Source organism: Neomonachus schauinslandi, chromosome 6, assembly GCF_002201575.2.
Source record: "Neomonachus schauinslandi chromosome 6, ASM220157v2, whole genome shotgun sequence".
Classification (NCBI taxonomy): domain Eukaryota; kingdom Metazoa; phylum Chordata; class Mammalia; order Carnivora; family Phocidae; genus Neomonachus; species Neomonachus schauinslandi.
The window spans coordinates 27,458,776-27,481,307 of record NC_058408.1 but is presented as its reverse complement, the minus strand read 5'-3'; the positions used below and the strand labels follow the sequence as shown (position 1 = coordinate 27,481,307).

General features: G+C 38.8%; 1 protein-coding gene across 5 annotated transcripts in view; it reads left to right on the top strand.

Annotated features, from left to right (window-relative positions):
• PPP1R12B (protein phosphatase 1 regulatory subunit 12B) overlaps positions 1 to 22,532 on the top strand; it is a 201,962-nt gene that overhangs the window by 105,766 nt on the left and 73,664 nt on the right. For 2 of the 5 annotated variants that reach the window (XM_021682713.1, XM_021682710.1), the window contains 5 exons: positions 9,329 to 9,419; positions 13,287 to 13,490; positions 15,382 to 15,571; positions 15,660 to 15,772; positions 16,755 to 16,787. In XM_021682713.1, coding sequence (XP_021538388.1) covers positions 9,329 to 9,419; positions 13,287 to 13,490; positions 15,382 to 15,571; positions 15,660 to 15,772; positions 16,755 to 16,787 — 631 coding nt within the window. Of the gene's footprint in view, positions 1 to 9,328; positions 9,420 to 13,286; positions 13,491 to 15,381; positions 15,572 to 15,659; positions 15,773 to 16,754; positions 16,797 to 22,532 lie in introns of those variants that run through there. The other 3 variants (XM_021682712.1, XM_021682711.1, XM_044915917.1) reach the window with 2 other exon arrangements.

Below are 22,532 nucleotides of genomic sequence, written 5' to 3'. Positions count from 1 at the left end.
CCCTTCCTTTTCCTCCTCCTTCTTAGTAGCAGGTTCTTAGCAAATTGCAAGCTTTGCCTCTGGCTTGCTGTAGAGCAGTGGGAGTGCAAGCCTTTTCTAGTTTCCAAAGGAGACCGGGTGCTGAGACTGCAGTCTTGCCCAGCATTCACTTACCTCTCATGCCATTCGTCTCCACACATCTTTTGACCTTCATTCTGCTATGCAGGCCTGCGCAAGGAGGTAACAGTCTGTTTTCTTGGCGCTCTCTTTGTAAAGGGGGCAGAGGGAAAGTATGGTGGTACAGGTTAAGGCATATGGGGTTAGCAGAGAATAAATGCTGCCATTAGGAAAAAAGTATCTCTGAGGTGTGCTGTATCTGTGAGCTTATTCCTATTTGCTCTATCTATAAATATCTTAAAGAGAGGAGCCCCAGCACTAGGACTTAAAAGCACCACATGTAAAAACGCAAAATTAATGTAATAATGTCTCTGAGAGGCACAGGAGAAAAATGGGAAATTAATCTTTGGAAATCAAGTCAATTAATTGGTTTTAAACTTAGCTGGCTAACAAACTTCATTCTCTTAGGCTGATGTTTTATGAGCTGAATCTGGTTTTCAGGTTTAAGGAGAGAGCTTGGTGATAATGTCTCTTAATTGGATTCTCAGGACTTCTGGAGCTGTGCTTTCCAATATGGTAGCCAGTAGCCATGAGCGGCTATTTAAATTTAAGTTAACTAAAAATTAGATAAGACTAAAAATTCATTTTCTCTGTCACACTAGCACATTTTAGGTGCTCAGATGTCCCATGTGACCAGCAACTACCGTATTGGACCGTGCAGGTATACAACTTTTCCATTATCATACAAAGTTCTGTTGGACTATACTCAAGCAAGTGACCTATAGAATATAGGAAATTTAGTATTTGACCAGAACCAATGAATAGGCATTTTAGTGAGAAGACTTAGAGACTGTCCAGAATCAGCATAAATACGGATTCACTAGAGTTTAAAGCTACATGGGACCTTAAAACTATAGACTTACCCTTTATTTTGTAAGTGAAGAAACTAAGGTACCAAGAAATTACATGATTCTCTTAAGGTCAAACAAGTAGTTAATGGAAGAACTGAAACTAGAACCCAGGTACGTGTTCTTTCTGCCGCACCACAGTGTTAGCATCCCATACGCAATTAGAAATAACAAGGGAAACTTGAACTCAAGCTTACCTGCTGGGGCTCTGGCAACTGTAGAGTCAACTACATCCTCTGAAGGAGACTTTAGTCCTTCATATCACCTGTCACTTGTACTTTGTTCATGACAGTTTTATAGCATGTTGGTGGCAACCTCTGAAAATGTAAAAATCATTCTTTCCCAAGATGGAGTGTTGATACTGGCATACGTTTGGGAAACATCAGGGGAAGATAGGAAAAGTCTAACGCAAGACATCTTTATCCACTAATTCCTGATATTGCTAGATTGGGAAAAAGAAACGTCCTGCTCCATAAATCCACATAATTAGGGTACCATCCACAGTGCTGGGTGGAAGAAACAGTTTTCATTTCAGTGGTGTAATCTAAGGAAAGCTATACTCGAAGCAGGAGACCACGGTTATAGTCCCTTTAGGCCTGTGGCTGAACAACATTGTGAGCTTCGGCAAGTATGTTAATGTTTCCTTAGGCTTATATCCACTCATCTCTAAAACAGGAATTTGTCTTCTCTAGCTGAAGTCTTGGAATTAGATCAGATGACTCCTTGAAGTCATAAAGTCTTTAGCCATGGGTTTATGAGCCTGTTAATCCTCTAAGTTGTCCCCCTCCCCTATAGCTATCTGTATGTGCTTCCAGATTGATATTGAAGCGGTTCTTTTTGGCCTTTCTGGAATACCTTTGTCTCCATATCCTTATACACAGGATATAGTCCAAGGAATGGCAAGCTGTCTTATAAGACTGTTTAGATATTCTGTAATTAATGACCACGGCCTCATGAGTGCTATAAAAAAAACACATACTAAATGTGGTCATTCCCTATTTGAAGCTAACCAGGTAAGTACCCTCTCTTTTGAGTACAGATTTTAGATACAGGACTCTTTAAAGCTATTTCAAAAACCAATTTCCTATTGGTAGATTCCAGACAAAAATTTTACTCTCTCATCATTCTAGGGAAAACAGCTTTGTTCTTGCCTTGGAGATCATGAAAATTTCTCTTTCATTCTTCGACTTACAGTAGTTTCATTTTACTTAGATAGCCCTTTGAACCTTCCTAGGGCACATTTTCAAGGGAATCAAGACCTCTTCCAAGTGAATTATCCATTTCTGGTAAAAATAGTTAAGGGGAACTCTTTTATTAGATTAGATGGGTTGCCTGTTATGGTACACACAGCCTTTCTTTTCCAATGACCACAGCTGAGCTTTTGCTGTGGCGGTAAATAATGTAGTTGGCAGTGTGGTGGTGCTCTGCTGAGTACTTACTACGTACCAGCTCGTGGTCTAGGCACTTTATGTGTTTCTGTATTTAATCTTCACGAGAACCCGATCTACACCTGCTAATATCTAGCCCAGCTGTTAATATCTTCATCGTATAAGAAGGTTGGGTTTGGAGTACTTAAATATCTTATCCAAGATTATCATCTAGCAAGGACGTTGAAGAGCCAGGGTTCAAACCCAGGCAGTTTGATTCCCACACCAGGGTATTTTATCACTACACTGTCCTTGTCAGAAGATATTTTAGGTCTTCTATTTTTATTTATTGTGACTTTCTTCAGGTTCACTGGTGATTTGCTAGGCATTTTTCACAGCTTCTTAAGATAAAATTAGTCCATCTGTAGTATATAAAGGGGCACTATGAATTTTAGATGCAGAGAACAAATTATTTTTGTGAGGTCATGCTAATTATTTGTAATTATTTGAATTCCACTGATTATATGACCTCAATGTCATAGCAAACGCAAAGAAAAATGCTTCCTGCCCTCTAGGAAACATAGTAGACAAATACGGTAATCAAAGGACTTTCGCATTGCAATTCCTTTCTATACCACTGAATTGGGGGTGTTAGCCTACTTTTAGCTGGATGTCAGAAAGCCAGAGACAGATGTAAAGCCATGGCTTCTCTTATGTTTTCTATTGTACTATTTAGTGAACATAGACCCATCTTCTTTTCATAGCAATAAGGAATTGTGTAGTACTGAGATTTCATGGATGGCTCAAATGCTTCTCAGAAAGAGCAAGGTGTGTTGAGCATAGGTTTGGTGTAGGAGTCACAATTTTTTTCTGTAAAGGGCCAGGTAGTGAATATTTTAGGCTTTGCAGGCTACTTTGTCTCCATTGTAGATATTAAACTCTGTTGCTGTAGTTAGGTAAAACTTTATTTTATTTATAAAAATATGGCGGGCCAGATTTGGCTCAGGACCAGAGTTTGTTCACCACCTAGTCTAGATTTTAGAAAGTGCAAGGACCTGGACTCTACTTAAAACTTTGAACGTCCTCAAGGCAACCATAAGTTAGGTGCGTCACTTTTGTGAACCTTGGAATCCACATCTAGGTAAAGGAAAATGAATGAAAATGTTGCTTCCTTCCTCAAAATATTTACAAATTTAAGTACTGGAGTTTTCTGGGTTTTGTCTTTAGATTTTTTTTTTTACAGTTTAAATCATAAACATCTCATATATTGACACAGGTAACAAAATAATCGACATGATATTCACTAAAAAAATTGTATACTAAATACATAGATACGTACATAATAATCTAGACATAGATGTAGTAGAATGCAAATGGGTTATTTTCATATGGTGGAATTTTAGTTTATTTTTGTTTTTACATTTTTGTCTTCTAATTTTTCTCTGAAAAATTAGATGTATGATTTCAAATATTTAAGACTTCTTACCTACCAGGCCTGTTTTTACTATTTCTCTCATTCAGTAAAACTCTAGAGTATGAAGTGGGATAAGCCAGTTTGAAGCTCTTTTCTTTCACTATGGCTCCTATCTAGTATGCAAAGAAAGGTTTAACAATCAAGAATTAAGTATAAGAGTGATGCTCTCTATATTTTGCAGGTAGAAATGCACCTGTGTGTAGGCCGGTTGGTAACCCAGACAGAATTTCATGGGGAGTTAGTCCTCAAGGGTCACCAATTCCAGGGTTTGGTCCAGGGAGCTGGATGTGGGGCCCCATACATTCATCTGGGACCACTGAAGGGCTACATTCTAGAAGTGAGGGCTTACCAGAAATAGACCAGCCCTTGCAAAGACTGAAGGCTAGCTTCCATTCAGCTCAGTGTAGATTAAGGTCAAAGTAGAGAAAAACAATATCCTCTCATTAAAAATGTTTGACAGTTGGACCCTTGCTGGACGCCCAGTCTCTGTTAAATGTGATAAATACTGTATTTTGTATTGTTTAAATTGGATCTGTAATTGAAAGTGGTCCAGGAGAAGGCAGCTTCCCATATGCAGTGAGCTTTTTTTTTTTTCAAACAAGTTACAACTCCATTTAAGAAACAGTTATTTCTACTTTGAAGTCATATCAATGAGAAGATGTATATGCACTTACAGTTTTCCTAATAAAGACATTTATTCAATGTAAAAAAAAATGTGGGTTTTTTTCCCCCCAGAAATTAGCAGACATACCAAGAAATAAGACTGATTTACCAAAAGACTAAGAAAACAAATCAATAAGAACAGAGCCAGATATTGATGTTATCAAACTAAAACTAATTATGGTTAATATGTTCAAGAAAATAGAAGGTGGAGAATTTCAACAGAGAACTGCAGTCTATTTTAAAAAGAATCAAATGAAAATTCTAGAACCAAAACTTTAAATAACTGTAATTAGAAACTCAACTGGTGAGTTTATAGTAGACCAGCTGAAGAGAGGAATAGTGAACTAATTATATGGATAGTAGAAAATATCTAGAATGAAGTGCCCAGCTGGCCCAGTTGGAAGAGCGTGCAACTCTCGATCTCAGGGTTGTGAGTTCAAGCCTCACACTGAGTGTAGAGATTACTTAAATAAATAAAACTTAAAAAGGAAAGAAAAAGAAAATAATCCAGAATGAAACCCAGAGAGAGAAAAGGAAGGGGAAGTACAGAAAAAGCATAATAAATAAATAGAATATGACCAATAAGGTCTAATATAAGTAGAATTGAAATGCAGAGGAAGAAAAAAGAAGAATTAGCTGCGTTTTTCCTGGAACACCATTTTTACTTGAAAGAATGGGCAGACTATGGTCCTTTAGACTTGGGTATTTGGCAGACATTTTCTTGAAAATGAACAAAGTGAGCTTGTCACAAAGTATTTGTTGCCAATTATAAAATTTTAAATTTCAAACAAATTAGAATTTTGGAAAACTTGTATCTGCCATTATGAGTGGTTTTATTGACTGCTTCCCAATATTTAAAGACTGCCCTACGATCAAAGGTGATATTAAAGAATGTAATTTTTTTGTTTTATTTTTCTACTATTTTTTATTGAGATATAATAGACATATCATTGTATTAGTTTTAGGTGTACAACTTAGTGATTTAGTAAATATATTACAAAATGATTACTACAATAAGTTTAGTTAACATCCATCATCACACAGTTACAATTTTTTTCCCTCATGATAAGAACTTTTAAAATTACTCTCTTAGCAACTTTCAAGTATATAATACAGCATTGTTAATTATAGTCACCATACTGTACATTATATACCCAGAACTTACTAATCTTATAAATGATATTTTGTACCTTTTGAGCACCTTCACCTACTTTGCCCACCCTCTACTCCCTGCCTCCATTAACCACAAATCAGTTTGTGTTTTTTTAAGATTTCATATATAAGTGAGATCAGATTTTTTTTCCTATTATTTTGTATGAGTTCTTTATCTAGTTTGGATATTAACCCCTTACCAGATATATGATTTGCCAATATTTTCTTCCATTCTGTAGGTTGCCTTTTCATCTTGTTGATAGTTTACTTTGCAATGCAGAAGGTTTTTAGTTTGATACAGTCCCACTTATTTATTTTTGCTTTTGTTGCCTTTGCTTTTGGTGTCAAATCCAAAACAGTCATTACCAGGGCCATGTCAAGGAGCTTATGCCCTATGTTACAGAATGTGATTTATAAAATTATTAGTCTATAATGCGGTGTGTCAACATTTGGAAGATCTGCACCAGTGTTTTCCAAATGACCAATGTGTAATGACCCAAATTCTTTCATGGGTAAGAAGGTCCATTCAAAGTGCAAGATAGACCAATAGATTTCAATGTAACAGAATATGAACAGTCTATTAACATGGTTTCAGATTCCACTTGCTACTAACCTTTAAGAAACTACCACTTGTATTTTAGTATATAGTATCAAAGAAGAATATCCATAATTATCTTAAAAAGCTATTATAGGGGTGCCTGGGTGGCTCAGTCATTAAGCGGCTGCCTTTGGCTCAGGTCATGATCCCAGGGTCCTGGGATCGAGCCCCGCATCGGGCTCCCTACTCAGCAGGAAGCCTGCTTCTCCCTCTCCCACTCCCCCTGCTTGTTTTCCCTCTCTCGCTGTGTCTCTCTCTGTCAAATAAATAAATAAAATCATTTTTTTAAAGATTTTATTTATTCATTTGAGACACAGAGATACGGAGAGAGAGCATGAGCAGGGGGGAGACAGAGGGAGAGGGAGAAGCAGGCTCCCCGCTGAGCAGAAAGCCCGATGCGGGGCTCGATCCCAGGACCCTGGAATCATGACCCGAGCCGAAGGCAGACGCCTAACCATCTGAGCCACCCAGGCGCCCCAAATAAAATCTTTAAAAAAAAAAAAAAGCTATTATAATGCTACTGGCTTTTCTGACTATAAACCTATGAAAGACTGTATATTCTTTATATATTTTATTTAATTAATTTATTTTTTGCATTGCAATCACATGTTTAATACTTTGGAGGTAGATTAAAATACATCATACCTTTCAAATGCTCAATATAAAAGCACTTCCTTGTAAAAGTTACTAGAAGTGGTGCCTGGAGAGTTTCTTACCCATGTAGCTTAAAACCATATCCTTACACCCTAGTAAAGTAGAATTGGAAGTGTTTGGCTTAATATTCCTTTTTTTTTTTTTTCCCCCCTCTCTCTCTCTCTTCTTATAGAATAGAATATATACTAGTGAGACCCTAAATTTTAACATTTTAAAAATTTAGGTCTTGGGGCACCTGGGTGGCTCAGTCGTTGAGCGTCTGCCTTCGGCTCAGGTCATAATCTCAGGGTCCTGGGATCGAGCCCCACCTCGGGCTCCCTGCTCGGCGGGAAGCCTGCTTCTCCCTCTCCCACTCCCCCTGCTTGAGTTCCCTCTCTCGCTGTGCCCCTCTCTATCAAATAAATAAATTTAAAAAAAAAATTTAGGTCTTTATATATTTTAACTGAAACACTGTTATACAACATATTGAATAAAGTGTGTATGAAAATCTGGTTATCTTCTACTAAGCCAGTGTTAAAGAAAATTATAAAAATGTAATACAACACCCTTACTAAATTATTTTGTTTTAGATAATAGTTATTTTCATAAAAGATAAGTTATTGATGTAACTTTTTATAATAGGGCTCTTATTTTTAAATGCATTAGTGCATATTTTTTAAATTTCTCAGTTTTAATTTCTGCTAAGGTAAATATTAATAGATATACATAAACGAAAGCCCTTTGAGGGTCCTCAGTAATTTTTAAAAATGTAAGAGAGGGGCGCCTGGATGGCTCAGTAGGTTAAGCGTCTGCCTTTGGCTTAGGTCATGATCCCAGGGTCTTGGGATCAAGTCTCACATTGGGCTCCCTGCTCAGTGGGGAGTCTGCTTCTCCCTCTGCCCTTCACCCTGCTCTTGCTCACTCTCTCTCTCTCAAATAAATAAATAAAATCTTTTTTAAAAAAAATGTAGGGGCACCTGGGTGGCTTAGTTGGTTAAGCATCTGCCTTCAGCTCAGGTCATGATCTCAGGGTCCTGGGATCGAGCCCCACATAGTGCTCCCTGCTGAGTGGGGAGCCTGCTTCTTCCTCTGCCTGCCATCCCCCCTGCTTGTGCTCTCTCTCTGTCAAATAAATAAAATCTTAAATATGTATATATATAAAACATAAAGGGCCCTGAGGCCAAAAAATTGAGAATCATTGCTACAGATACTAAAATGACAATTAAAATATACAAGAGTAAAAAAATAAATAAAATAAAATATACAAGAGTATTATGAACAATTTTGTGCCACTAAATATAAGAATATTAAGTTCTTTGAAAAACAAATATTACCAAAACAGAAAATCTGACTAGGTTTAAATCAGTTAAAGAAATTGAACCCCTTATTTAAAACCTTCCCATAAAGAACACTTTAAATCCAGATGGCTTCATTGGTGCACTTTACTAATTATTTAAGAAGGAAACAAACTTAATCTTGTACAAATTCTTATAGAAAATAGACAAAGAGAAAACACTTCCCAACTTGTATGATCTTAATTCTAGACCTGACCAGGTTATTATAAGAAGGGAAAATTATAGGCCATTTTCTCAAATAAACGTGGATGGAGAAATCCTAAACTAAATAATACTGAATCTATATAAAAGTAAGTCTATACAGGGGTGCCTGGCTGGCTCAATCAGTAGAGCATGCAACTCTTGATCTCAGGGTTGTGAGTTCAAACCTCATGTTGGGTATAGAGCTTACTTAAAAATAATAATAAAATAATATTTCTTTAAAAAAAGTTGATACATCATAGCCAAGTCGAGCTTATCCTAAGAATCCAGTGTTATTTTATCATTCAAATATTATTCAATGTGATTCACCATATTAACAGAAAAAAGGACAATGATAATATGGGGAAGAAAAGCATGTGGTAAGTTCGACACACACTAATGATTAAAAAAACAGAACCAATAACAACAAAATCCTCTTAGCCTACTTCCTACTGGAATGGAAAGGAATTGATTGAACTTGAGAAGCAGCGTCTACAGAAATCTTGCAGTAGACATCACAGTGATAAAATGCTGAATGCTTTGTCTCTGAAGGCAGGAACAAAGCATGAAAACTTGCTATCATCACTCCTTTTCAACATGTCCTAGAGGTTCTAGCCAGAGCATTACAGCAAGAAAAGAAAGAAATAAAAATTTTAAGGATGTGGAAAGAAGAAATGAAAGTCTCATTTTACAGATGACATGATTCTGTATGAACAGTAATAAATTTATAAGTAATGTCTTGGATTATGCAATTTTCACTGATAGCATATCTATCATTTTGATTCTGCCTAAGTTCATTCTTAGAGTGTAGAAATCACTGCAGTGTGTGGAAGTACCTTGTCATTCCTCAAGTACATGCAGCAAAGGTCTCTTACTTCTGGTATTACTTTTTTTCTCTACAGGTCGTATCTGACTCCTGTACGGGATGAGGAAGCAGAGTCTTTACGGAAAGCACGCTCCAGACAAGCTCGGCAGACTCGAAGGTCTACTCAAGTGAGTGTGACCTTCTTTTTTATGTCATTTTGTCTATCTTCCTTTCTGTTGGAGGTACAATTAAAAAATCGTTAAGATCAGTTCCTTACTCCAGCCACTGTTGTAAAAGTTTTCACCTGTGTTAAATCTTATACTACATAGTATCAGATGAATTTATAGCTACATCTGCCCACTCTCACTTTTATTTCTCCAGGCTCAGAGCAGGTTTATCTCCTTTCCTTCACAAGACTAATCATTCCATTTGTGTTTAAGAGGCCACATCTTAAGAATCCCTAAAGGAGAAGAGTTTGGCAGTTCCCCAAAATATTATATATACAGTTACCATATGACCTAGCAATTCTACTCTTAGGTATATAGTCAAGAGAAATGAAAAGATATGTCCACACAAAAACTTGTACATAGATGTTTATAACAGCATTATCCACAATAGCCCACATCCCAAATTCAGTGTCATTTCTGAACTCTGGCCAGAGTTTACTTGCTATATAGACCATATTTATGTGTGGAGTTGGCAAGCTTGCTGTAGAGTTGAGTCCTGGGCTCCCGGCGGCAGCAAGGTTTAGCATTGTGTGGCTGGGCGTGCCTCAGCTATCCTCTGCAGCTGTAGGAGTCATGGGCACAGGCTGAGCCATCAAGCAGACCAAATAAATTAAGCAGTTAGCATAACTGGGGAAAAAGAAAACAAATATCCATTAACAAAGGAATGGATAAATAAATATTATATAGCCATACAATAGAATATTATTTGGCAATAAAGAGATACATGCTAATGCTACAATGTGCAGGAAACTTAAGAAAACATTATGTTAAGTGAAAGAAACCAGACATGATTCCATTTATATGAAAATACCCAGAATAGGCGAAGCCAGAGAAATAGAAAATAGATTAGTGGAGCACCTGGTGGCTCAGTCAGTTGTGTCGAACTCTTGATTTCGGCTCAGGTCATGATCTCAGGGTCGTGCGTCAGGCTCTGTGCTGGGCATGGAGCCTGCTTAAGATTCTCTCCCTCTCCCACTGGTCCTCCCCACCTCACTCTCTCTCTGTCTCTCTAAAAAAAAAGAAAGAGAGAGAGAAACGAAAAGAAAGAAAGAAAATAGATTGGTGGTTGCCAGGGGTGGGAGAGAGGAAGGAATGGGAGTGACTGCTGATGGATATCGAGTTTCTTTTTGGGGTGATGAAATGTTCTGAAATGAGATGGTGATGATGGTTGCAGAACTCTGTGAATATGCTAAAACCACTGAATTGTATACAGGCATACCTCATTTTATTAAGTAGGCTCCCTGCCCAGTGTAGAGCCCAACATGGGGCTTGAACTCACAACCCTGAAATCAAGCCTGAGCTGAGATCAAGAGTCGGAGGCTATGGAGTGCCTGGGTGACTCAGTCGCACTCTTGCTCTCTCTCCCTCTAAAAAAAAAAAAAAAAAGAGACGCTTAACCAACTGAGCCACCCAGGCACCCCAATCTGTATAATATTGCAAAAATCACTGTGCAGAGAATTGATGGGAGTGGTCGGCAAAAATATGTTTATAAAAGCGGGAAACAAGAAGACGTGTTAGGAAGCTGTCACAGCAGTCCAAGCTGGAAGTAACAAGACCATGAACTCAGTCAGGATGTACTGGCAAGGAGAAGGGAGAGAAAGCTGTGACTTGGCATTAAGGAGGCAGAGGACGATGAGCTGATGAAGCACAATGAAAAGGAGCAGCCAGAGAGATGAAAGGTAAACCAGGAAATAGGAGCGGCATAGAAGTAAATGAAAAGTCAGTTGAAGGTAACAGTTGTAAATTCTACAGAGGTCAGGCAGGAAAGCTGAGGACTGAAGAAAGGGCCTTTTTTTTTTTTTAAGATTTTATTTATGGGGCGCCTGGGTGGCTCAGTCGTTAAGCGTCTGCCTTGGGCTCAGGTCATGATCCCGGGGTCCTGGGATCGAGCCCCACATCAGGCTCCCTGCTCCGTGGGGAGCCTGCTTCTCCCTCTCCCTCTGCCTGCCACTCCCCCTGTTTGTACTCTCTCTCTCACTGTCAAATAAATAAATAAATAAATCTTGAAAGAAAGAAAGAAAGAGCGAGTGAGAGAGAGAGAGGGAGGAAGGAAGGAAGGAAGGAAGGAAGAAAAGGGCTGTGCTTTCTCTTTGTAAAAAAAAAAGACCAAGACTTACCTATAGTTTTTTTTGTTTTAGTTTGGTTTATTGTGGTAAAAAATACATAACATGCAGTTTATCACTTTAACCATTTTTTTAAGTGTCATTAAGTTCATTCACATTATTTTGTAACTATTACCACCATCCATCTCCAGAACATTTTTGATCTTTCCAAACTGAAACTCTGTATATATTCAACAATAATTCCCTCTCCCCGCTCCTCTAGCTTCTGACAACCACCATTCTACTTCTTGTCTCTATGAATTTGATCACTCTAAGTACTTCACACAAGCAGAATCATACATTATTTGTCCTTTTGGTGCCTGGCTTATTTCACTTAGCATAAGGTACTTCAAGGTTCATCTGCATTATAGCCTGCGTCCGTACTTCATTCTTTTTTAGGGATGAATGATATTACACTATATGGTTAGATCGCATTTTTTTTATTCATTTACCTGCTAATAGACACCTTTTGTCTATTGTGAATAATACTGCTGTGAGCATGGGTATACAAATGATCTCTTTGAGACCCTGCTTTCAGTTCTTTTGGGTAAATACTCAGAAGTGGAATTTGCTGGATCATATGTTTCTGTCTTAATTATTTACATTCTATCATACTCAAGGTTTTCTTATGTCTTTTCCATTAGATTAAAAGGTTCTTCAGTGCAGGAATCATTTGATTTGTCTTTGTAGTGCCAGTGCTTAAAGATACTTAATAATTTATTAAGAGAATGAGTGAATAAATTCAGGAATAGTTAAAAAAAAAAAAAAACAGGTTATAGTACTTGCTTAACTCCCTCTAGCTTTAGAACTTCCTTCTCATGAGGACTTGAGCACATAACTGCTTGAGTTAGAATCAGCTCACTCTAGTCCTAACTCTCTTTCTCACTTCTTCTTGCAGATGATTCCTACTTGTTTTTCTTCTGTACTGCTGCTCCTGAGAGCCTGGGGGAAATATCAATTGTTGGATTGTCTCTGTATGACATTCCTAGAGTCACTTAGGAAATCATCTTAGAATAAAGCTAGTTTAGGTGGTGTCGTTTTTTTGGTTTTTTGTTTTTTTTTTTTTTTTATTTGAGAGAGAGAGAGAGAGAGAGAGCACAAGAGGGGGGAGCGGGAGAGGGAGAAGCAGACTCCCTGCCGAGCAGGGAGCCCGATGCGGGACTCGATCCAGGGACTCCAGGATCATGACCTGAGCCGAAGGCAGTCGCTTAACCAACTGAGCCACCCAGGCGCCCCTAGGTGGTGTCGTTTTTGTTGGTTGGTTTTTGTTGTTGTTCTAGCCTGGCTCTGAATTTTCACCTTTTTGAGCCTGGTTTTTCTTTCTATAAGTAAAATCAAGTTTTTCTTATTATCCACTATTCAGAGAATTTCTCTTGGTAACCATTTGCTCTTGGGAGGTATGGAGCTTTCAAATAAAGGTACTGAGAACTAAGAGTATGAGAGAAGTACATCTACAACAGGCAGCCATCAATGTTGCCCTATTTTCTGGAACTCAAACTGGAAAAGCTAAAGTATTACATTTGAAATATACCTGGGCTCAGGCTGGGGCTCTTTGCACACTGAGGTGTTTATTTTAAGTATATCTTGCTTGTAATGGCCTCATACATTTTGAGAGCTTCATTTGGAATTTGATACTATTAGATCTTTAAGGCAGTCTCCCTGCTTATTTATCAACAGTTATTCCATGGTTAGGGTGAAACTTCCTGACCTTGTGTCATTTTCCCAGGGCGTGACACTAACAGACCTTCAGGAAGCAGAAAGGACTTTCAGCCGGTCGAGAGCAGAACGGCAAGCTCAGGAGCAGCCTAGCCAGAAGTCCACAGGCACTGAAGGGCTTGAAGGAAGCTCGGAGAAGCATGAGCCCTCAGCGGTCCAAGCAAAGGAAGCTGGCGAGGGCCGTCAACCCTGGGGTGGGAGTCTGGATGAAGAAGTAAGTCACTGACATGTACTGTGCTAAAAGCAGGTCATTAATGTGGGGAATCCCTCCTCACTGATAACTCAAGCACGGTGCTACTTTGCAGTAGACAACTCATAGAAAACACTGGTAACGTCCGTCTGTCATTGGCAAACCTGTATGACTGAAAGAACTCAGAGGATGTCCGTCCTTCAGTCATCATTTTGTGCTCAGATTTAACTAATGCTTATTTTTTTATCCAGTTTTATTGAGATGTTGAGATATAACATTGAATTGACATACAACATTTTATTAACTTTAGACTGTACAATATGGTGATTTGATATATGTATATATTGTGAAATGATTACCACAATAAGTTCCATTAACTAAATTTATTCTTTAACTAAAGATGTTTTTCTATTCTAAAGAGAGAGGTTATAGTATAGTAAAAATACAAATAGAAATGTGAGGATTTATTGAGTGTCTACTTTATACCAGGCATTATTTCAACTATTTCGTATGTATTAATTCGTTTAATCCTCTGAGGTAGATATTATTTGTATTGTAAATGTAAGGAAATCAGGTCACAAAGAGGTTAAGTAGCTTGCCCAGCATTTCACACAGATGAGAAGTGGTTAAGCAAGAACTTGACATAGGCAGCTGCGCTCCACAGAGCACTCTCTCAACCATGATTATATTGTTCTCTAAACCCCTGCAAACCTAGGAGTTTACAGAGCATCCCTTAATCACATGCCACAAGATGTCATTATTGAGGTGGACATTTTTAACTTATGTTTCCTTTCTCAAGTGAAGTTGGTAGTCAAAGGCATAGGATTCTATTTAGGGTGAACATAACTCCTAGTTTAAATTAGGAGTTCAAATTACACCTGTTATCTTAGTGTAATTATTGATACCATTCATCTTCACTCTCAGAAGTGTCTCAATTGGGATGATAAATTTTCCCATCACCATAGTTAGAGGAGAAAGGAATCTCCTTGCTCCAACTCTGGCTAGGTTACATAAACTAACTGAAGTTCTTTTGTTTCTTTTGTTCTATCAGCTACTGTTTATTGATTATTTACTACTAGCTACTGTTCCAAGCATCTACCATACATTCTCTTGTATAAACCTCACAACCCTCTCTGAGGAAGCTGTTATCCCTACTTTACATAGGAGAAAGCAGAGGCTCAGAGAAGTTAAGTAACTTATTGAAGGCCACACAGCTAGTAAGTGCTGAAGCTAGAATTTGAACCAAGTTCTGTCTGATTCCAAAGCTTACTATATTTTATTGCCACTGTCTTTATAAACAAAAAAGTATACAATCTCTACATGTATTAAGAATTTATCTGTGCATCTTCAAAAACCCAAGTTAAGGCTTATTGTCAGTCTCTTTCTCCTTGGGGAAAAATTTCAAAGTGGAAAATGGGAAGTTTTTTTAAGTTTCAGTAAGCCTGGTTATGGCAGGTTGGTAGAATATTCAGAAATTGGTTGATTGCTCAGATTTGGCCTCTGTTCTCAGATAACTCTGTATTGTTTCTTCATATTCCCAAGCTTTTTATTTTTCTATGTAAATCTTGCCTTTCAGTGTTCCATCTTAAAAGGCCATCACCCTTCTTATTTTCATTCCAAAATCAAAGGAATTTTTATTAACAAGGTTAGTGCTACCTAGTGCCCTTTGGTCAATTTAGGAAAAATTTTCCTGGGCTGCTGTCAACCTGATGGTATTATCAGAATAGGAATCCAGAAGCTGTTTCCTTTCTGGCTAATTAACTAACTAACTTTAGTTCAGCTCAGTAGCTATTTATTGAGCATCAACTATTAATAAGCCTCTTGGTATAGGAAAAGCCCATTTTTAATAAGCCTGCTATCCTTATCCTTTGGTTGGACTTGACCTCTAACATCTCACCCTATGGATTATTTCCAGCCTGTCTATCGTCGCCTGAGGTATCCAGTTCAGCCAGACAAACCCACAACGCCAGTGTCTCCTTCTGCATCAAGATCCTCTCTCTACACCAGTTCCCATCTGCTACGGACAAGCAGATCTTCAGTCCCTGACTCTGAGAGTCCAGAGACCACCACAAACGCCGCAGTTGCAAAGGAAATGGACAAGAATGGTATGTAGAGCTTCAGAATAGGTGGCGTCCCCCCGTCGTGTACATGCCCCCATTTCCTAAGATCACACTTTGTTTTCTCTCTGGCCAGAGAGTGAAGAAGCAGATGTGGATGATCAGTCCTCTACTAGACTGTCCATCCGTGAGAGGAGGCGGCCCAAGGAACGACGACGAGGCACGGGCATCAATTTCTGGACAAAGGATGTAAGTGGATTGGTCCGTGCTGGGACATATCACATCACCCATGGCTGCCGTCCTTTCTGCTGAGTTCAGAAAAAAGAAAGGGTCCCACCTGGTCTGCTGAATCTTGCAGATTATCAAGAAATATTACTGAGGAAAGAGAAGATGACCTACCTAGTGTGGGACTCCTTTGGTATATCCTTGGCCAGACGCCCAGTACCTAGAACAGTGCCAGGCATGTAGTAGGCACTCAATTCTCCCTAATATTCCCAGAAAGTCATGTAGTTAGTCAATGGTATTATCACATATAAGCAGAGATTCTAACGAAATATTTTAGGAGTGTTACAAGAATTTCAAGGAACCTAAAATCTCAGTGATGTAAGTTCATCTGACTCAACTTTACTCTTTTAGAGGAAAAAAGAAAAAAAAAAAAAACAGATTAACTTTGGCTTTAAGATAAAGACAGGTGCACTAGGGCTTACTAAGTGCAAGCACACATTCAGTACTTTAATTCACCCTCCGGTTCTATACCGCTGTCACTCAACTTTTGTCGTTGGCATTTTAAAAATCAAGTGACCAAGAATCAAGAGGTCCCTGGTTACCAGTGACTCATCTGCAAACTGGATGAACCATTCAGTGAGACAAGGAATGAAACAGTAATAGTCATCTATTAGAAACTATTCTTTAAGATAAAAGTATCTCATTTTTATAGGACCAAATAGACTATTGACAGACAATAACTGTTGACAGAGGTGGAATAAAGTCTGTCCTTTCTAAAGATACCCCTTTTCCTGCTATGGTTTATTTGACGTTTTTGATGACAGGCAGTGTTTCTGAGCCGTCTGCCTATGGTGGCTGTTAAAAGGCAGTAACAGAGCATCACTTGGCAGTCAGTTCTCACTGCCTATGTTTGAAATGCCAAGATGCATAATTGATGGGAGCTGACCTTGTTGCTTTCAAGGATGTCTGTGACTATGGTCCTCTTGTTTTTCTTCTTCCTTTTCAGGAAGATGAAACTGACGTCTCTGAAGAGGTAAAAGCAGCACTGGTAAGTGGCGAGCCAGTGAGGTATGTCCCTCTTGGTTCAGCCTTTCTCGTGTGCATACAATTTCAATAGAAAAGAGCAGGCCCTATGTAGATTTGAGTTGAGGGAGAGTTTGGAGATAGACATTGCTCTGAGAGATGTGGCAGGTGTTAGTTGGTGGTACGTTGTCTTCAGATGCTCTTGAGCAAGTTTCCTGCACTTCTCTATGCCTTCTGCTGATCCCTAACACAGTTCTAGGATCTGTCTATCTGCTTTTTCTCTCTTGTGAGTACGTTATTGGACTGTAGAAAGTACTTTGAAATCTTTGGAAGAAAAGTGAAGAGTGATACTATTTCTTTTATGGGTCTATACTTATATAGAGAAAGGAACATAAATGTGAAGAATGTAAACATCACACAATCCAAAAGTCACATATTTGACTTTGAAATAAGGTTAAACCCTTGACTCTTACACAACTCAGGCCTGGCATCAACTTTTCTCTGCAGTGGATGACCTGGGCCCAGCTTTCCTGACACCCCAGGTTCCTGAAAGCCACTCAAACATGACAGAAAGTTAGTGGTTTCCTTATCAGTACTATTTTTCAGGAAGGAAGGAATTTGGTTTTGACTACATGAATTGAGACTACATGTACATCTCTACTGGAAATTATGTACAAAAGATGGACTTTTTGTATCCTGCAGTTAGTTGAAAGTAGGTTTTCAGAATATATTTGAGAGGCGCCTGGGTGGCTCCGTTGGTTAAGCCTCCGACTCTTTTTTTTTTTTTTTTTAAGAGGTAGGGGCAGGGCAGAACCACAAGGGAGAGAGAATCTTAACTGGGCTTCACACCCAGCGTGGTGCCTACTTAAAAAAAAAAGAGTGTATTTGATAACCATACTGAAAATCAACAACTAACTTGTTCTTAGCAGAGGAAATAGAAATACTCTATTATGTCATTGACCTGCCTGTATTTTAGTCAAGATCCAAAGCAATCAGTAGGGCCTTCCAAAAAGCAATGCAAAGAAGACTAGTGGTGACATAGGTGAGAACTGCCTACCGTTGGTTGAAGCTAGGTGACTTCACAAAGATGAGCCATGTCAAGTGGAAATACCACAAAGAGGTTCATGCACGTGCATAAATAACAGCAACTCTTCCGTTCTTCAGTGGGCTGGGAAAGGCTTTTGGAGACAAAGAGTGAATGTAGGAAGGTTGCTTTGGGGAATTATAAGATATCTAAAGAGAGAATCTGAATAATAGATACAGAGCACTGAAATGGACTACAATCCCTAGAGAGTTATAGAGGCCATTAAATCTGTAAAGGGAATGACAACAAGGATGGCTTTGTCATGACAGAATGTCTTTTGTTGGTGAAAATCTGTGTCTCCACCTTTCCAAACCACTTGCCATGGGAAAATCCTAACATAGGGCACCAGGTAAGGAAAGCTAAGATGTTCCTGATGCAGTGCGTCCCAGAGAATTTCATCTTAGGACTTGAATGAAATGGAATGAAAATTACAGAAAAGATTTTCTGATTCTTTTCTGGTGAGGAAGAGCAGAGATTCAATAGGTTTGACGAGAAAGTCATTTGCCAGACTGAAAAACATTTCACTCATCCAACTGCTTGAGGCATCTGTTAGTGTCTACCATGTGTCAAGCAGACTCCAACGTGAATCTTAATAGAAGAATGAACAGTCTGTTATCTCTAGAAGGTAGTTTAACTGAAGAGAGAAAACAAAAAGCCAAAAACACTTACCTGTTTTTCTCCCAAGTACTGTCTTCTAACACTAGCAGGCATGATGCCGTTATCATCATATGGACCTACAGAGCAACATGCCTGGCCATGTAAGCTGCAGTTCTACTTCAGGACAATCAGTAATCTCTTAGGACCAGTCTTTCTCCCCCACCTCCATGTCCTTCCATCAGGCGGCAGAATTGGGCCAGCCAGAGGAGGGGGCATTCCGTTGAATTGGCACTGTTAGCTAATGAGCATGGATACTGCTGAGAAGCCAGGGCAGTTTTCTTTTCTTGGTTTTTGGTTCAGTAAGACTATATATGCTATTGAGGTCATGACAGTTCCCTTCTCTTTCTGAGCCTGTTCTTAAAGAGTAGTGGTGGTATTTTTAAAGTTAACTCTTCCCAAGACTCTGGCATATATATTTTTTTGAGATAAAATTTACAATCAACAAACTGCACGGATCTTAAGTATATTATCTGATGAGTTTTGACAACTGTATACACCAGTGTAAACACCACTCAAAATACAAAATTTTTCCATCACCTTGAAAAGTTCCCTCATGCCCCGTTCCCTGTCCCAAGAGACAACCACTCTTCTGATTTCTGTCACTATGGATTAATATTGCCTGTTCTTGAACTTCATATATATGAAGCATACAGTCATATTTCATTTTAAGAGCAGAAAGGAAACTTCAGTGGTTATTATTCCTATCTTATGTCCCAGTTAAGGTTAGAATTAAAATGACTCCAAATAAGTACAGATTTTGTTTCCTCCTCTTAAAAGATTTCAAAAGAAGATTCTTTAACCTCTTGCCCTTATATCAGTAACAACAGCGTGGTTAAGAAGACCTCTCTATTGTTTAACTTAAATCTCTGTTTGGTATCACTGAAATCCATTTCTTCTTTTTGTGCACCTGTGTTAGAAAAATGTTATCAGCATTTATATACAGATATGATTTATTGCCAGGAAAGGCCCTGATGTTTGTTTTCAATTATGTGATAGGAGAAAGACCAGTTGTGCATTTCTATGGTGGTGACACCAAGGAATGATACTTAGAAGGCTGGGGACTTTGCTTAAGCCCAACATACTACATGATTTTAGTCAGAACCCATTCCCATTGGTAAATCCATGAACAGGTGAGACTGGCAATGAATATATAATTTGTTGTCTTAGCACCTCCTTGACAGGTGCATTCAAAGCACATCTGTTAATTATCCACATTAGGTATGTAATAGATATTTTCCAGAAGTCTTAATATATCTTTTATCTTGCTAAGTGAAAAAGAAACTGTATCTAGATCTTAATATGAGAAAGAAAAGTTCCAGTCATACCCGAAAAAACTTTTATATTCAGGAGCATGTTTGTTTTCTTTACTAGTTAGTGGTAATTACTAGAGGTAATTTCTTTACAGTGTTCTGGAAGGCGCAGTCATAGGCACACTGCAGAAAGTGATGGCCATTTGGTTTCTTTCCATCTTTTTTTTACCTACATCTTTGGCCTGCCTACATCTTTGTCCTGCCTCTTTTGCTTTACATTGATTTTATGTACTGCGTTTTTGCTGTTTGCCCCATTTACTCCTCTGGAACAGACTGTTTCCCTAGCCAATTCTGTTGTATAATTAAGTTTATCACTAGAGGGCACGAGTGGTCAACAGAAAAGTTGCTGGTAGTGCCCTAAAGAATTTGAACAGAAGACAGATTCTTTAGTTTTAAAGGAATTGTTAAAGAACCCAGTTAAGTGTAATGAAGTTACTTGCCTCCCAACTTTTGGGAAGTTAGAGATAACTTGGGTCAGGGACTTCAATTTACAGTTAAGAAAACTGAGGCCCAAAGAAGTTAAGAAGTATTCAGGGATATGAAAGCTCTGCTAGTTGATCAACCTGTGCCCGCATCAGGGAACCTTTTTATTTGACTTTAGTGAAACAGACCTGAAATCAGGGCTTATATCCTCTGCATTCCCTATTTACCCATTTGGTTTTTTACTCAACAGATTTTATGTTCAAATTGACTTGCTAGTAGCATCTCAGTTCCTTAAGTCAAGGAATGTCTTCTCGAAGGACAACTGAAAAGCCTACTCTGAGTATCAAGATTCAGTCAGTGGGTAGAATATCAGCATTCTTCTGTTGTCCTTGACATAGGTACGTACTTATGTCTTTCAGGAAGTAAGAATTTCCATACAAAATGCTTCCCTCCCATCCCCACCCTCCCTCCATCCCTGTTGCTTTTAGGCAAATCGGGTAGCACTTAGTCTGAACAAAATCACTGAAACCTCACTCTCAAACTTAGCAATGTCATTTTCCCAGTACAGAATGGAACCAGTAGATCTGGATTGCTAATCACCCCTCAAAATGCATTGGTAAAGGAGATATTGTTAAGGAATTACTAATTCACGGGCATTAAGGTATCTGTCTTAGATAAATGATGGCCTGCTAGTGGAGAGATGTGTTGGTAAAGTGCTCCAAAAGAAGTAAGCCATTAAACGTAATATTTTCAAATTACATAAAAGAGAACCATACAGAGAATTGCTGGCAAAGTTTGGTTTTGAACTAAGCTTTAATAGAAAATAAAACTTGCCTTGGGAGCCACTTGGCCCCAGAAATGTCTCTACTACCTAAAGTCACTAAACGCATTTCCCATTTTGTCCTGCCTTCTCCTTTATAACCTTCTTCTCATTTATTCACTGAACAACTACTTTTAAGTAACCTACTATAATCAGGCAATTTTTTAGATACTGGAGATGCAACAATGAATAAAAAGCCCTGCTTTTATGGAATTTATATTCTAGTGGAGGAGATGGACAATAAATAAAATAAATGTGTGAAGGAAATAGTTTGTGAAAAGGTGATAAGTGTTTTTGGAAAACCCATGTAGAGTGGGATAGGAAGGAATCAGAAATGCCTGAGTGGGATAGGAAGTTGACATTAGAATTATAAGTAGGGTGGTTAGGATAGACCTTGCAGAGAAAGCATCATCTGAGCCTAGACTTAAAGGAAGTAAGATGGGGAGCTATGTGGACATATGGGAGTAGAGAGTTTAGGCAGGGGGAACAGCACCTGCAAAGATTCTGAGGCAGAAATGTGCCTGACGTGCTTGAGGACAGGTGAAAAGACCAGTGTGATAGAGCCGAATGAGCAAAAGGCCCCAATGGCATGGACTGGTAAGTCATCTTAAGGGCTCTGGCTTTTGATCTGAATGAGCAGGTAGCCATTGTAGAGGTTTGAGCAGAAGAGTGACATGATTATACTTATATTTTAAGGAGTTACTCTGCCTGCTATTTTGAGGATATACTCTAACGGGATTTGGGTGGAAGCAGGGACGTCAGTTAGGAGGCTGCTTATAATTATCCAGGGAAAAACTGATAGTGGTTTGGACCAAAGTGATCATGGGTAGTAAAGATACTGAGAAGTTTTCAGATTCAGGATATAGTTTGAAATTGGAACCAATAAATTTTGCTGCTAGGTTAGATATAGGGTGAAAAAAAGTCCGGGGGGGGGGGGGGGGGGGTGGCACTTGATCAAGGTTGACACTGACGCTTTTAACTAAGGCAACTGAAAGTATGGAGTTTTCATTAACTGAGATATAGAAGACTGTGGAAGGAATGAATTTAGTGGGGGGCGAGCAGGCATGTAGTTTTGTTTTTGTTTTTTGTTTTTTTTTAAAGATTTTATTTATTTATTTGACAGAGAGAGAGAGACAGTGAGAGAGGGAACACAAGCAGGGGGAACAGCAGAGGGCGAGGGAGAAGCAGGATCCTCACTGAGCAGGGAGCCCGATGCGGGACTCGATCCCAGGACCCTGGGATCATGACCTGAGCCGAAGGCAGACGCTTATCGACTGAGCCACCCAGGCGCCCCTGTAGTTTTGGTTTTAGGAGTGTTAAATTTAATATGTCTGATTGACATCCACCTGGAAATGTCAAGAGAAGACTTAGCAGTAGGAGTCTGGAGTTCAAGTGAGTGGTCCAGACTGGACATACGAACTTGAATGTCAGCAAATGTATAGATTGTATTTAAAACCATGAGATTGA